Raw genomic sequence first — 11573 nt, 5'->3', positions numbered from 1 at the left:
TTTCAGTTGTTAAGAGCGAGAAGGCAAATGTGTGCCTTTCTCTCTCGACTCCCACGAAGCGGTCCGAAATTACTTCGGGCAGCTTCGGAGAATCGAGAAAGAGGGCATGCGTCAGTTTGCCTTTGTCGTCTTTCCGAAACTCCACGAGCTCACGTACGCGTATCTAGCATGTGTGAGTGTGCACCCGACGGTGCTTTTCTGGCATCACTGGGTGAAAGGTCTACTCGTATACCTCGTCTATGGTGTTACCATATCACTAACCGTGCGCACTCGAAATTACCACTTTCATGCCAGAATGCTATCTCGTATACGGGAGCTTACATAGCCTCAAGATTGAGAAAGACCGACTGATACTCGCCTTCTTTCTCAACCCTTTGAACTCTGCGAGGTTACGTCCACGCCATCTCGTCCATTAGTGTAAGAAAGAGGAAGGGGAAATTTCGAGTGTACCCGGTGCGTGTTCTGGTAACACTGGTTCGTACTCCATACACGGACTCGAGAAGCATTCTTCCTTTTGCCTCATGGTACCCAACGGAACAGATCTTTTCAGCTCCGAACAGTACAAGGAAGTAAATTTTACATATGTCGCTAGTACACTGTAATAGTAGTAACCATCAGATGGCGCAGTAATTTGAATACAACTACTTGAATGCACAGGAGTTTCCAAGCTCTGGTGTGGTCGGCAGCAAAATGGCAGCGAGCGACACTATCACGGATGACAGCCTTTATCCAATTGCGGTTTTGATCGACGAACTAAAAAACGAAGATGTACAGGTACTTCGAATAATGTTCATAATCGTTATTCTGTAATTCCAAAGCAATCAGCTTGTTTTACTGCCCATGGTCACCGAAGGAAACAGAGTGTTAAGATAGCTAAAGCGGTAGTGTACTACTGAATAAAATATTCGATTAATCGGCTGTTAGCTTACCATCAACTTTCTGCTTCCGATATTAACATATCTGGCGTTATAAACCAACTGCGCAACGATGCTACAACGTTAAAAATTTTAAACGTGAAAATTTGAATTCAAACGAACACGGATTGTAACAAATCTGATTAGAAAAAAGAAAGCATTTAAGAATTTAGTTGAATTAATTGTAGATGATCTTCTTGTAGTTTCACAGAATCTCTTTTGTTACAGTTACGGCTGAATTCAATAAAGAAATTATCCACGATTGCTCTTGCTTTAGGCATCGAACGAACACGTAGCGAATTGATACCATTTCTGACAGAGTCTATGTACGACGAAGATGAAGTTCTATTAGCACTAGCAGAACAACTTGGACAGTTTACCCTTCTTGTAGGAGGTCCAGAACATGCACCATGCTTATTGGTATACATCATCATTTATAATCTTATACTATTAGGTTCTGAAATACCATTAGATATAAAATTTTTAACTTTGAAAGATCTAAAAGAATGTTTAAAAAAAATCATATATTTAATTAATAGTAATGCGATATATAGATGCTACATTTTGTGTAACTACAACAACTTTATAAGTGCCAAATTAATTATCTATTCATTATGATGAAATAAGTTCCCTGAAGAAATATGACAATGCAAGAGATATTTCAAGTATTTTATAGCAATGAACATCATTCAATATAATAATTTTTTCATATATATATCATTTTAATCTATAAATTATTATTGGTTGAAATTAAATTATTGTTATTAATATTTGGAATTAATTCTTTTTATAATTATAAGACAACAATTCGTATTATTATACAGCTGATACGTACCTTAGTTGCATAATAATATACATTGTATCTTTCATATCTTAATATACAGCAATGTATTGTTTACATATATCTTAAATAGAGAAGTAAAAATATGATATTATTTAATTTATTAATAAGAAATGGATTTCAATAAAAAATTAATTTTTTATTAGAAACCTCTAGAGAATTTGGCAACAGTGGAAGAAACTATAGTTCGAGATAAAGCAATGGAGTCTTTAAGAAAGATCGCTGCTCAACATAGTCCAACGGATCTGGAAGAGCAGTTTGTTCCTCTGATACATCGTTTAGCTACAGGAGATTGGTTTACGTCAAGAACATCTGCATGTGGCCTATTTAGTGTATGTTACCCACGAGTTAGTCCATCGGTTAAAAGTAAGCAGAAAATAATTTAGTCCTATCTATGGAAAAATAAAACTTACTTTTCGAAGTATAAAATTGTGTATTTTGTCTTTACAGCATGTTTACGAAATCATTTCCGTAATTTATGTCAAGATGACACGCCGATGGCACGTCGATCTGCAGCTTCAAATTTAGGAGAATTTGCAAAGGTTATGGAAATTGAATACGTGAAGGCAGATTTAATACCAATGTTTGTTATTTTGGCTCAAGATGAACAAGTAGGAAACTATAGGAACTTCAGATGTATAAAAAGTATAATAGTCAATTATAGAACATTGTTAATATGTGTAATATTAAATTCCACAGGATTCAGTTCGTCTTTTAGCCGTTGAAGCCTGTGTTACTATCGCAGCTTTATTACCACAGGAAGATGTAGAACAATTGGTCATGCCTACACTTCGACAGTGTGCGAGCGATCAGTCGTGGCGTGTACGTTACATGGTAGCTGATAAGTTCACAGATGTAAGTTTCTCAAAATATTTCAGTATGTAATCAGAGTACATGTACAAAGCATCTCAATTAAACCAGACCACTTAAATATCTTCACCAATTGGGATGATACAACAAATATTTGTCTCTAATGTTTCGAATTTCATGCGACGTTAAATATGAAATTCTTAAAATAAAAAGTTTTTTTATAAAAAAGTAAATAAATCGTGTCCGGGCTTTGTTATCACATTTTTCTTTTTTATTTTTATTCATTTATAATATATGTATCGTTTGATTTCTCACTGACATTTCGTAAGTGTAGTGGTAAACAGAAGGCATCGTTGTAAAGCAAGATACGTTTATTGTTTACGTTAATTGTTTATTAACTTCAGTTCTTATTCATTTCAGCTACAAAAAGCTGTAGGCCCGGAGATTACAAAAACAGATCTTGTACCAGCATTTCAAGTATTGTTAAAAGATATGGAAGCTGAGGTGCGAGCTGCTGCAGCTGATAAAGTTCGTGACTTCTGTCAAAATCTTGACAAATTTAATCAAGAGTCTATTATAATGACGAACATATTACCAATAGTGAAGGAACTTGTATCAGATCCAAATCAGCATGTGAAATCAGCTCTAGCAAGCGTTATAATGGGCCTTAGTCCAATACTTGGGAAACATAAGTAAGTAAATATTACATATTTGAATATAAAAACGTAATTGGAACCAGTAAATATTTATGAAATATTCTTTAAATTCACAGTACAATTGAGCATCTATTACCATTATTTTTGTCACAACTCCGAGATGAATATTCAGACGTACGTTTGAATATTATCAGTAATTTAGAATGCGTCAATGAAGTTATTGGTATACAACAGCTTTCGCAATCTCTTTTACCAGCTATTGTAGAATTAGCTGAGGATACAAAATGGCGAGTGAGATTAGCCATTATAGAGTGAGTACTTTTCATGATGCATAATTTCACAATTCCATGATATAAATATGAAATATGAAAGCGATCGATATAAGGTGACAATTGATTTATAACATATGTACACCTTTTCAGATATATGCCATTACTAGCTGGACAACTTGGTGTTGAATTCTTCGACGAAAAATTAAATTCTTTATGTATGACTTGGTTAGTAGATCATGTATACGCTATCAGAGAAGCAGCAACCTTAAATTTGAAAAAGTTGGTAGAAAAATTTGGTCCTGAATGGGCACAAAATACAGTAATACCAAAAGTTTTAGCAATGTCGAGGGATCAAAATTATCTTCACAGAATGACTTGTCTATTTTGTATTAATGTGAGTAATATTATAGTACGATATTTTGTCCATATTTCAATCTTTGTGTTTTTATTCACAATGTTATTTATTATAGGTATTGGCTGAAGTATGTGGCCCAGAAATAACAACAAAGGTGATGCTTCCAACTGTCCTTGGAATGGCCACTGACAATGTTGCCAATGTACGATTTAATGTTGCAAAAACTCTTCAGAAGATAGGACCTTATCTCGAGCCTTGCGCAGTGCAGGCTCAAGTAAAACCCGTACTTGATAAGCTTAATACTGATAGTGATGTCGATGTGAAATACTTTGCTTCAGAAGCAATTGCAGGCATTGCAGGTAAAACATTTAATATTATTTTACTTTCAGGAGCAAATTACAAATTTTGATCGATTAAAATTAGAAATCTTATATGAACTATTTATTATAAGAGTTCTGCAAGCCCACAAACATGAATATTCGTATATTCCTACAATATTAATATTATATTCTTAGACCTATAACATCAGTAAAATATAATGAATCTATTCGGTAATACAAAGCATTTATTTCATATACGCATATTATATTTATGATGTAAAATTTGTTCCAGGGTAGGCTGAACAAAAGAAAACTGCATTTAAAATTTACCCTTCAATATCCAACTTCAACTTCAAAAAGTAACCTGCTGCAATATTTACATTTACACATGGCAACAGGTAACATTATTGCACAGTCAGAGCAGATCGATCTAATGTCGAGAAATATAAACTTCAAATTAGTAGTTCATATTAAATGATATTTTAAGTTCTGTTGTATCTGTATGTTTATAATTATATTACTTATTAAATATTCAATTTAATTTGTAAAATGTATTTCTTATGCGTATCTAAATACTTAAAGGTAACTCAGAATTCAGGGATTTATATCGAAATGGAAATCGATATATCGATATTATAGCGATATTTTTCAGTTTTACCGTTATAACTTTTACAGAAACCGTAATTCAGGAATACCGGTAATTTTTTTGGATTTTAGTAGTATATCGGTTTCGGTATTATACATGTATTGACATTTCTACTATATCAATTTCCATAAAAAGTTTGTTAAGGCGCACGGATCGGGACTGGAGCATAAGCTGTAACGTAGAAGAGACACGATTCCGTGCAATCGTTTTTTCCTTGTTTCCTTGTTTTCACTCCACTTCAAAGAGTGAAATAATGCCAATATCAACATCATAACGGTATAAAGTCCCTATCAGAATCATTCCTGAAATCACATATTACCATAATCTGCTCTTCTGAATTCACCAATCAAAAATTTACTTTTGTCTTTTAATAATCAGTATTTTAATTTAATATATTCGTAACATTGTTAAGTATTGTCTTTGTAAACATAACAATAAAATTAGTAATCAGTAATATGCTTTAGTTTGGCTTCTTTTATTTAATAGTCAACTTACTTTTATGTCATACAATTTTTATTATCACAACTTACTACTATTCCCTTCTTTTCCTACATTTTACATGCAATAACATGAATATGGCTGATGTTAATACATATTTATATATCTTAGTATTTCTATGAGGATGAATTGAAATTAATTTTATTAGATTAAGTGCTGATAATATTTTTAAGTTTCTTCCGCAGAATAATGAAAATAATAGTAGTTTCTCTAATCAGAAATTTCAGGTTTTTAAAAGTTAATTATATCGATGTTAAACATATTTGTGATATTTTAATTATTTGTTATACCTTACATACTTCGTTACTTGTACGCAAATCCACGAACAGTAAATACATATTTTGAATACGAATTGGTTATGTCAGCCAGTTCATAATAAAAAGAGTAAACATTGTAATGAAAACAACATCGTTTTTATTACATTGTATAGATTTACCTTAATATTTGTTCTATCTTATATTAAGCAGATATTATTTTACTTCTGTTAGTATTCTTTAATACAGAATGGCTAATCATTTATATTGTTGTAACCTATAAAATGTATTTTTTAATAGTCGTTAATGGAACCATCATATAAATAACTGTTCTACATTTACAATTATTATAATCAGTTATTACCATTAAAATGTTTTTGTACTTCTACAAAAGAAAAAAACAGAAAATATTCATTAGTAGTACGATATTACATACATAATATACCCCCTTCCAAGAAGAGAAGATACATATAATTTTATAATTATAATACTATATACACGTTCTACAAAACTAGATATCATATGAAATACGAGTATTCTCAAATATAAAATTCATGTAACACAGAAACAACATAAGTCTTACTACCTATTAAAATAGCATTACATACCAATGGATCATCCATAATATATGTATTATTATACATAATGTTTCCAATTTCGTAAAACCATAAATGTGGTACAAAATTTACATAACCATAGATGATTGAAATGAGGATAAGTTCGGTTAATCTTATGCAGAATAATTATTCACTAAGATTTAATTTTGTAATTTTAGATAATCTATTTTCTTATACGTTTGTTCCGTATAATGTTCTCGTCGTAATCATTTGTTCTGTATTATGGACTCATTATAGACTTACATATGATTAGCGCAATATAGTTACAAAACTATGCGCTTGTTTTCTGTTGAGAACAATCCCTTCTTTAACACTGCATTTATTCTCATATTTGCAATCACCACTATTTCGAGATATTTATAATTTATTTTATAAATACTAATTATGATATTGCAAATTTACCACTGCAGAAATAATTTTCGCACTTGCATAATGTATATAAAGCAACTTCATTTTCAAAATTACTTTTCGGAAAATCTTATTCTTTTTTTTATATATAATTAAAAAAATAATTTTAATATTAAATGTTAAATATTAAATTCATGTCACCCTGAAATGACATTTTTAGATATCACATTATCAATATTGATTAAAAAAAAAAATATTGTCAGCCCTTAGTAGCACAAATTTTTATACTGGCAAATATGTTGATATAAATATTCGATTTGCTACTAAGAACACAAAAATAATTGGAATTTCTTAAATTTACGGTAACTTGTCGACAGACTAGTCAAAAAACATACGAAAACTTGAAATTTGGCAATCGCTTTTTTTCTTCAACACAGTAATAAATTACGCAATACATTTTTCATAATTCGTAAATTAACTATTCAAATCAACTTTTTTTTTATAGTTGTCTAACGAATCATAGAAAAAAGTTCTGTGTAAAATATATGCAATTTCACACATAATTTACATCCATTTAAAGTTTTAAGAATTGTGTTCTATATTTTCCTGCAGATTATTCTCATTAATAAAAAGAAAATAGGCAAATATTAATTAAATCGTCGCTGTTTCAGACTTTGGCAGGTCTACACAAATTGTGTGACTAATAGTTGAAACATGTGCACTCCCATTACTGTCAGAACTGATAATATTTAAAGATGAAATTTTGGCACGTTGATACGCAACTACTGTGTTTAAACTTAAAAATCTAAAAATGAATTTGTCAATTAATACAACCTAGTATAAAAAGATTTGCATATTAGAATATAAAAGGACATTCTTAACTTACCTTATACAAACGTACATCACCAATAATGCAGCACCGGCTGCAAACATTCTAATAATAGGTCCCTCTACTAATTGAATAAGTGTCCAGGCAGCAGCAGAGGACCCACACATTGTAGTGACAATAGCAATAGTTTGCAAACAATGACGCGAAGTTATACTATTTTGCCAATCTAACCTATCTGCGTGTTCAACATTATACTGTGCACCACACACTTTGCAAGTGAGACTATCAGCATTTACAGCACTCTGAAATATATACAACATATATAATGACACAGTAAAGAAATTTAAATACGGTAGAAGTAAAATATTAATGTCTTACCTCGACTAACCATCGACGTAAACAATTATGATGAACCGCGCTTACATCCCCTCTACATTGACAAGGTTGTATCAATGGACCAGCATCTTGCCTGTCACTATCATAACAAATCCAACAGTCTTTACTACTAATCGATGTTCCATCTGAGAATAACGCAGCGTCTTGTTCTCCGCTTTTGTCTTGTAATTCAATTTCTTTCATATATTTAGACTGATCTAGTCTTTTCAATATACGCTTCGGATTTAAAATCCACAATTGTTCTGGACTGTGGATTTAGTGTAAAAAAATTACATTGCTTTGTTATTTTAAATAATTAAAATTTACAAAATTATGTTGTAAATGTTGATAATATACAAAAAACACACCTAAAACAATTCCACAACACACATGGGAACCACAATACAACTCCAACTTCAATGACACGGAAAACAATATCATGCCAATTCCTGCTATATAAGGGAACCCTGTAATAAAAATAAACGAATGAAAATTGAGCGCGTTAAACATTATCAATTTATTGGCCACGTTATTTGGTTCGCTTTGTATATTATCTCCAAACTTACTTAGTTTTCCAAAATTCACTAAGCGTTTCGCTGCACAAAAATCCGACAATAATAAAAAGCATGAAAGCTTGCGATAATAATCCAACGCGAGACTGGTGCAATTGAGAAATATTTATTTCTTGTTGTGTTTGCAACGATTGTGATGTACTTGGAACAGGATCAAATAATTTTGCGGTAACTTGTTCCTCTACATTAACTTTTAAATCAGAAACCATACGTTTGTTCACAACCGTAGAACCTTGATAATCATATAAAAATCCACCTCGAACCTAAAAAGAAATAGTTTTAATACAATGAGTATATGCTAAAGAGTTTGTATATCATATGTAATAATAAAACACTTACATGTCTAATTTGTTTGTAAATTAACATACCTTGAAAAAGACTTCTACTCCATAGATCAAAAAAAATACTACAACAATGAACAGAAGCACTGCATAACATCCATTAAAAATATGTGTATAAAAGCTCTGGAAAAATATGTTTTAATATACGTTTTAAATCATAAATCGTATCATCATACATTCATTTATTTTTACTTGAACAGTTATATTCGAAAAGTTAAAAGCAATTGTAATTAAATGAATAAATAATTTAACTTTCGTTTAATTTACCTGATCTTCTTGCGAATATATTTGAGCAGTCGTGAATTCTGCTAAAAGCAGAGAATACGTTAACACATTAAATACAACAAAACCCATAAATGATTTTGATAGAAACTGTGGTTTATCCCATGATATGTCTCTCAAATGAAATACTTCAGCCCAGAAACAAACGATTAACGAGGACCCGCTTAAAACAAGTGGATAGTATGCTGATAACAAACTTCTTGACCATCCTTCCTTGAATGCAGTCTATTGACAATATTAAACATTTATCTAATAGGATTGTGTAGTACGCCTCGAAACAATTTCTCTTGCTTTAACAAATATTTGAAATAGCAAAAGACTTAAATATGGTTAATTCACTTACTGGTGATGTAAAATATGCTCCTCTAATTACTGATGCCAGAAACACAATGAAATACAAAACTTTCTGTGTGGTAACTCTACAGGCTCTGAGAAAAGATGGTGCTTTCATCTTTTGCCATTCGGCAACAATGCACATAATAAGTTGTATCAGACACACAAATGCCAACATAAAGAATATTGTTGCAAATGCAATGTAATAACTTAAATTTGGAACATGACATTCCAATCCATCGAACTGAATCTATAAAAATGAAAATAAAAATCTAGCTTTAAAAGTACATGAACAGAAATCAAAGTATTACTATAACATTTTTATATATTACCTCGCATAAGCAAGTACCATTGTGGCATTCTCCATGTCCAGAACAATTTTCATTGCCACAGGTATTATTCCAAGCCATTATCCCAAATTTTACCAATAAAGACAAAGAATTCTGTGCACTTAAAGCAATCATTTGTTCCATAATTGCTGTATGTTGATTTGACTGTTTTTACACAGTCACAAATAAAATCTATCACATACAATAAAGACATATATTATAAATACATTAAGAAGACAATGGATAAGATAATACATACATGGTAGGAAAATCTACAGACATTGAACTCTTCTAAAGTAACAACAAAACAAATAAAACAATCTTGTATTATAGATAATGATTATATATTGTATTGTTTATGATGTCTGATGTATTAATTAACACTCTTTTGTACTATGAAGACATTTAATAAAATCTAAAATGAAAGACAACTTTTATAGTCTGTAAATATTCTGCAAGTAATAGCATCAATTAACGAAAATTCCAATAATATCTACAGATTATAAGTTAGATTACACAAAAGATTGTTAGTACATACTACAAAATTAATTCATAAAATAGTATTTACAAACACTGTCATAAAGTTGAACGTAGTATAGTACGAGACGAACAAGATGAAATTAATTGGATAAAAGAATAATTTCAATGTTATTCAAACTCACTATCGAATCGTACAATCCAAGGTTGACACTTTTATTTTTTGTTAACGTTAAGTGCAATGAGACAGTCCAAGCGAAGTTACAGCCACCTACGCAACAATTCACTACTTCGTCAGTAGTTAGTGCCACTGCATTTCTAATAAATACTGACATCAGATCTAATAGATGTCATCGATGGTATATTTTTGAGCATTTTGAGGTGAAACTAACGCAAAACTATAAATAAACTGTCATCAAATTACGCATCAAAGTACCAAAGTGTACTTTATCTACACTAAAAATTGACGTTCTTGTTTCCTTGGCCAAATCCACCATTGATAATAATAGTATAAGATGGACTCGTTCAAAAAGTATCAAACGAAGACGAAATTATTGATAGAGTATCCCAATTTAATACTAATTATCAGTCAAATGATAATTTAACAGAGTTTAAATTTTCATCGTATTTATAATTGCTTAATGGCATGCTTTTTTCGCAAACATGTTCTTATTTTTACATATTTGAAGTATAATGTATACGTCATACAGATAACGTTTTCAATTTGATGTATTTCAACAATTTTTCTCAAAATCTATTCAACTTATCATTGTTAAACAAAACTTAATACACGAAATTTAAAGAAATTGTTCAATTTTTCAACGACAGAAAATACTATTGCTAAAAGGCGAAGAACGACAAATACATATCATTTATACCAATTTCAATTAATTTTAAACTAAATACAATGAATTCCTATACATTTTATATAAAAAATGTTTCTTCTTATGTAATGTAAAAACGCATGAGCTACGTATATTAAATTGTAACTAATAATACAAATTTATTACTTTAAGAACACATAGATCCGTTACGTATTCATTTCGGAATACACCAATACGTAGGAACTCTCAGTTTGTAAGTTCGTGAACAATTTCCAGCAGTTTCTTAGGCGGTGCATAGCTCCTGAGTACAGTATCGACATCGATTTATAAAAAAGTATATAGTTTAAAGTTTATTAAAGTATTTTGTTATTTCATTTATAAAAAGTATGTGTTCCTTTAAGTTCCCTGAATCTTTTCACCTTTAAGTCAATTAGATTTATTACATTCTAAGAAATATTAAATGTTATATAATATTTATTTTACTACTACAAGTATGTTTAACCTGTCATAAAACAATATATTGATTACTTAAAAGTATAAACTATTTAAAAATATACATTTTTTTATATTTTATCTATTAAAATTGATTACATAAATTTTATTGATCTGTCATGTATGATATTCAAAATTATCAATTGCATGTTATTGAAAAATATTGTTAATGCAAAGTATTGTAATTA

The 11573-nt window shown here is 30.3% G+C and overlaps 2 protein-coding genes across 6 annotated transcripts; one reads left to right on the top strand and one right to left on the bottom strand.

Annotated features, from left to right (window-relative positions):
• Positions 1 to 294: 294 nt before the first annotated feature.
• On the top strand, positions 295 to 5268 carry LOC122403816 (serine/threonine-protein phosphatase 2A 65 kDa regulatory subunit A alpha isoform). 3 transcript variants are annotated; one of them, XM_043407561.1, is made up of 11 exons: positions 295 to 569; positions 658 to 774; positions 1143 to 1334; positions 1902 to 2121; positions 2206 to 2366; positions 2455 to 2610; positions 2986 to 3257; positions 3338 to 3532; positions 3644 to 3887; positions 3964 to 4207; positions 4466 to 5268. In XM_043407561.1, exons 1-11 carry the CDS (start codon positions 522 to 524, stop codon positions 4468 to 4470), a joined length of 1854 nt encoding a protein of 617 aa, XP_043263496.1. In that variant the 5' UTR covers positions 295 to 521; the 3' UTR covers positions 4471 to 5268. The 3 variants fall into 3 exon arrangements, with proteins under 3 accessions (XP_043263496.1, XP_043263497.1, XP_043263494.1); XM_043407562.1 differs by having other exon boundaries at positions 296 to 569; positions 661 to 774; positions 4461 to 5268; XM_043407559.1 differs by having other exon boundaries at positions 296 to 569; positions 4461 to 5268.
• A 62-nt stretch (positions 5269 to 5330) lies between these two features.
• On the bottom strand, positions 5331 to 10554 carry LOC122403817. Of its 3 annotated transcripts, XM_043407564.1 has the most exons (11): positions 10255 to 10554; positions 9852 to 9883; positions 9596 to 9784; positions 9274 to 9513; positions 8916 to 9155; positions 8676 to 8771; positions 8302 to 8570; positions 8104 to 8202; positions 7739 to 8003; positions 7418 to 7662; positions 5331 to 7336 (listed from the first exon to the last, which is right to left on the bottom strand). In XM_043407564.1, the coding sequence occupies exons 3-11, from the start codon at positions 9734 to 9736 to the stop codon at positions 7183 to 7185; spliced, it is 1749 nt and encodes a 582-aa protein (XP_043263499.1). In that variant the 5' UTR covers positions 9737 to 9784; positions 9852 to 9883; positions 10255 to 10554; the 3' UTR covers positions 5331 to 7182. The 3 variants fall into 3 exon arrangements, with proteins under 3 accessions (XP_043263499.1, XP_043263498.1, XP_043263500.1); XM_043407563.1 differs by lacking the exon at positions 9852 to 9883; XM_043407565.1 differs by lacking the exons at positions 9852 to 9883; positions 10255 to 10554 and adding an exon at positions 10161 to 10179.
• Positions 10555 to 11573: the final 1019 nt, after the last annotated feature.

Source organism: Colletes gigas, unplaced genomic scaffold, assembly GCF_013123115.1.
Source record: "Colletes gigas isolate AHSC1104 unplaced genomic scaffold, ASM1312311v1 Colletes_gigas_Sc00076, whole genome shotgun sequence".
Classification (NCBI taxonomy): Eukaryota; Metazoa; Arthropoda; class Insecta; order Hymenoptera; family Colletidae; genus Colletes; species Colletes gigas.
This window is presented reverse-complemented; position numbering and strand designations above follow the sequence as displayed.

Coding starts and splice junctions, on each gene's coding strand:
- LOC122403816 (XM_043407561.1), top strand. CDS start 522: ATGGTACCCAACGGAACAGATCTTTTCAGCTCCGAACAGTACAAGGAA. Junction 3,258..3,337: donor CCAATACTTGGGAAACATAA/GTAAGTAAATAT, acceptor TTAAATTCACAG/TACAATTGAGCATCTATTAC. Junction 3,533..3,643: donor GTGAGATTAGCCATTATAGA/GTGAGTACTTTT, acceptor ACACCTTTTCAG/ATATATGCCATTACTAGCTG.
- LOC122403817 (XM_043407564.1), bottom strand. CDS start 9,736: ATGGAACAAATGATTGCTTTAAGTGCACAGAATTCTTTGTCTTTATTG. Junction 8,571..8,675: donor GAGTAGAAGTCTTTTTCAAG/GTATGTTAATTT, acceptor ATTTCTTTTTAG/GTTCGAGGTGGATTTTTATA. Junction 8,203..8,301: donor AGTGAATTTTGGAAAACTAA/GTAAGTTTGGAG, acceptor TTTTTATTACAG/GGTTCCCTTATATAGCAGGA.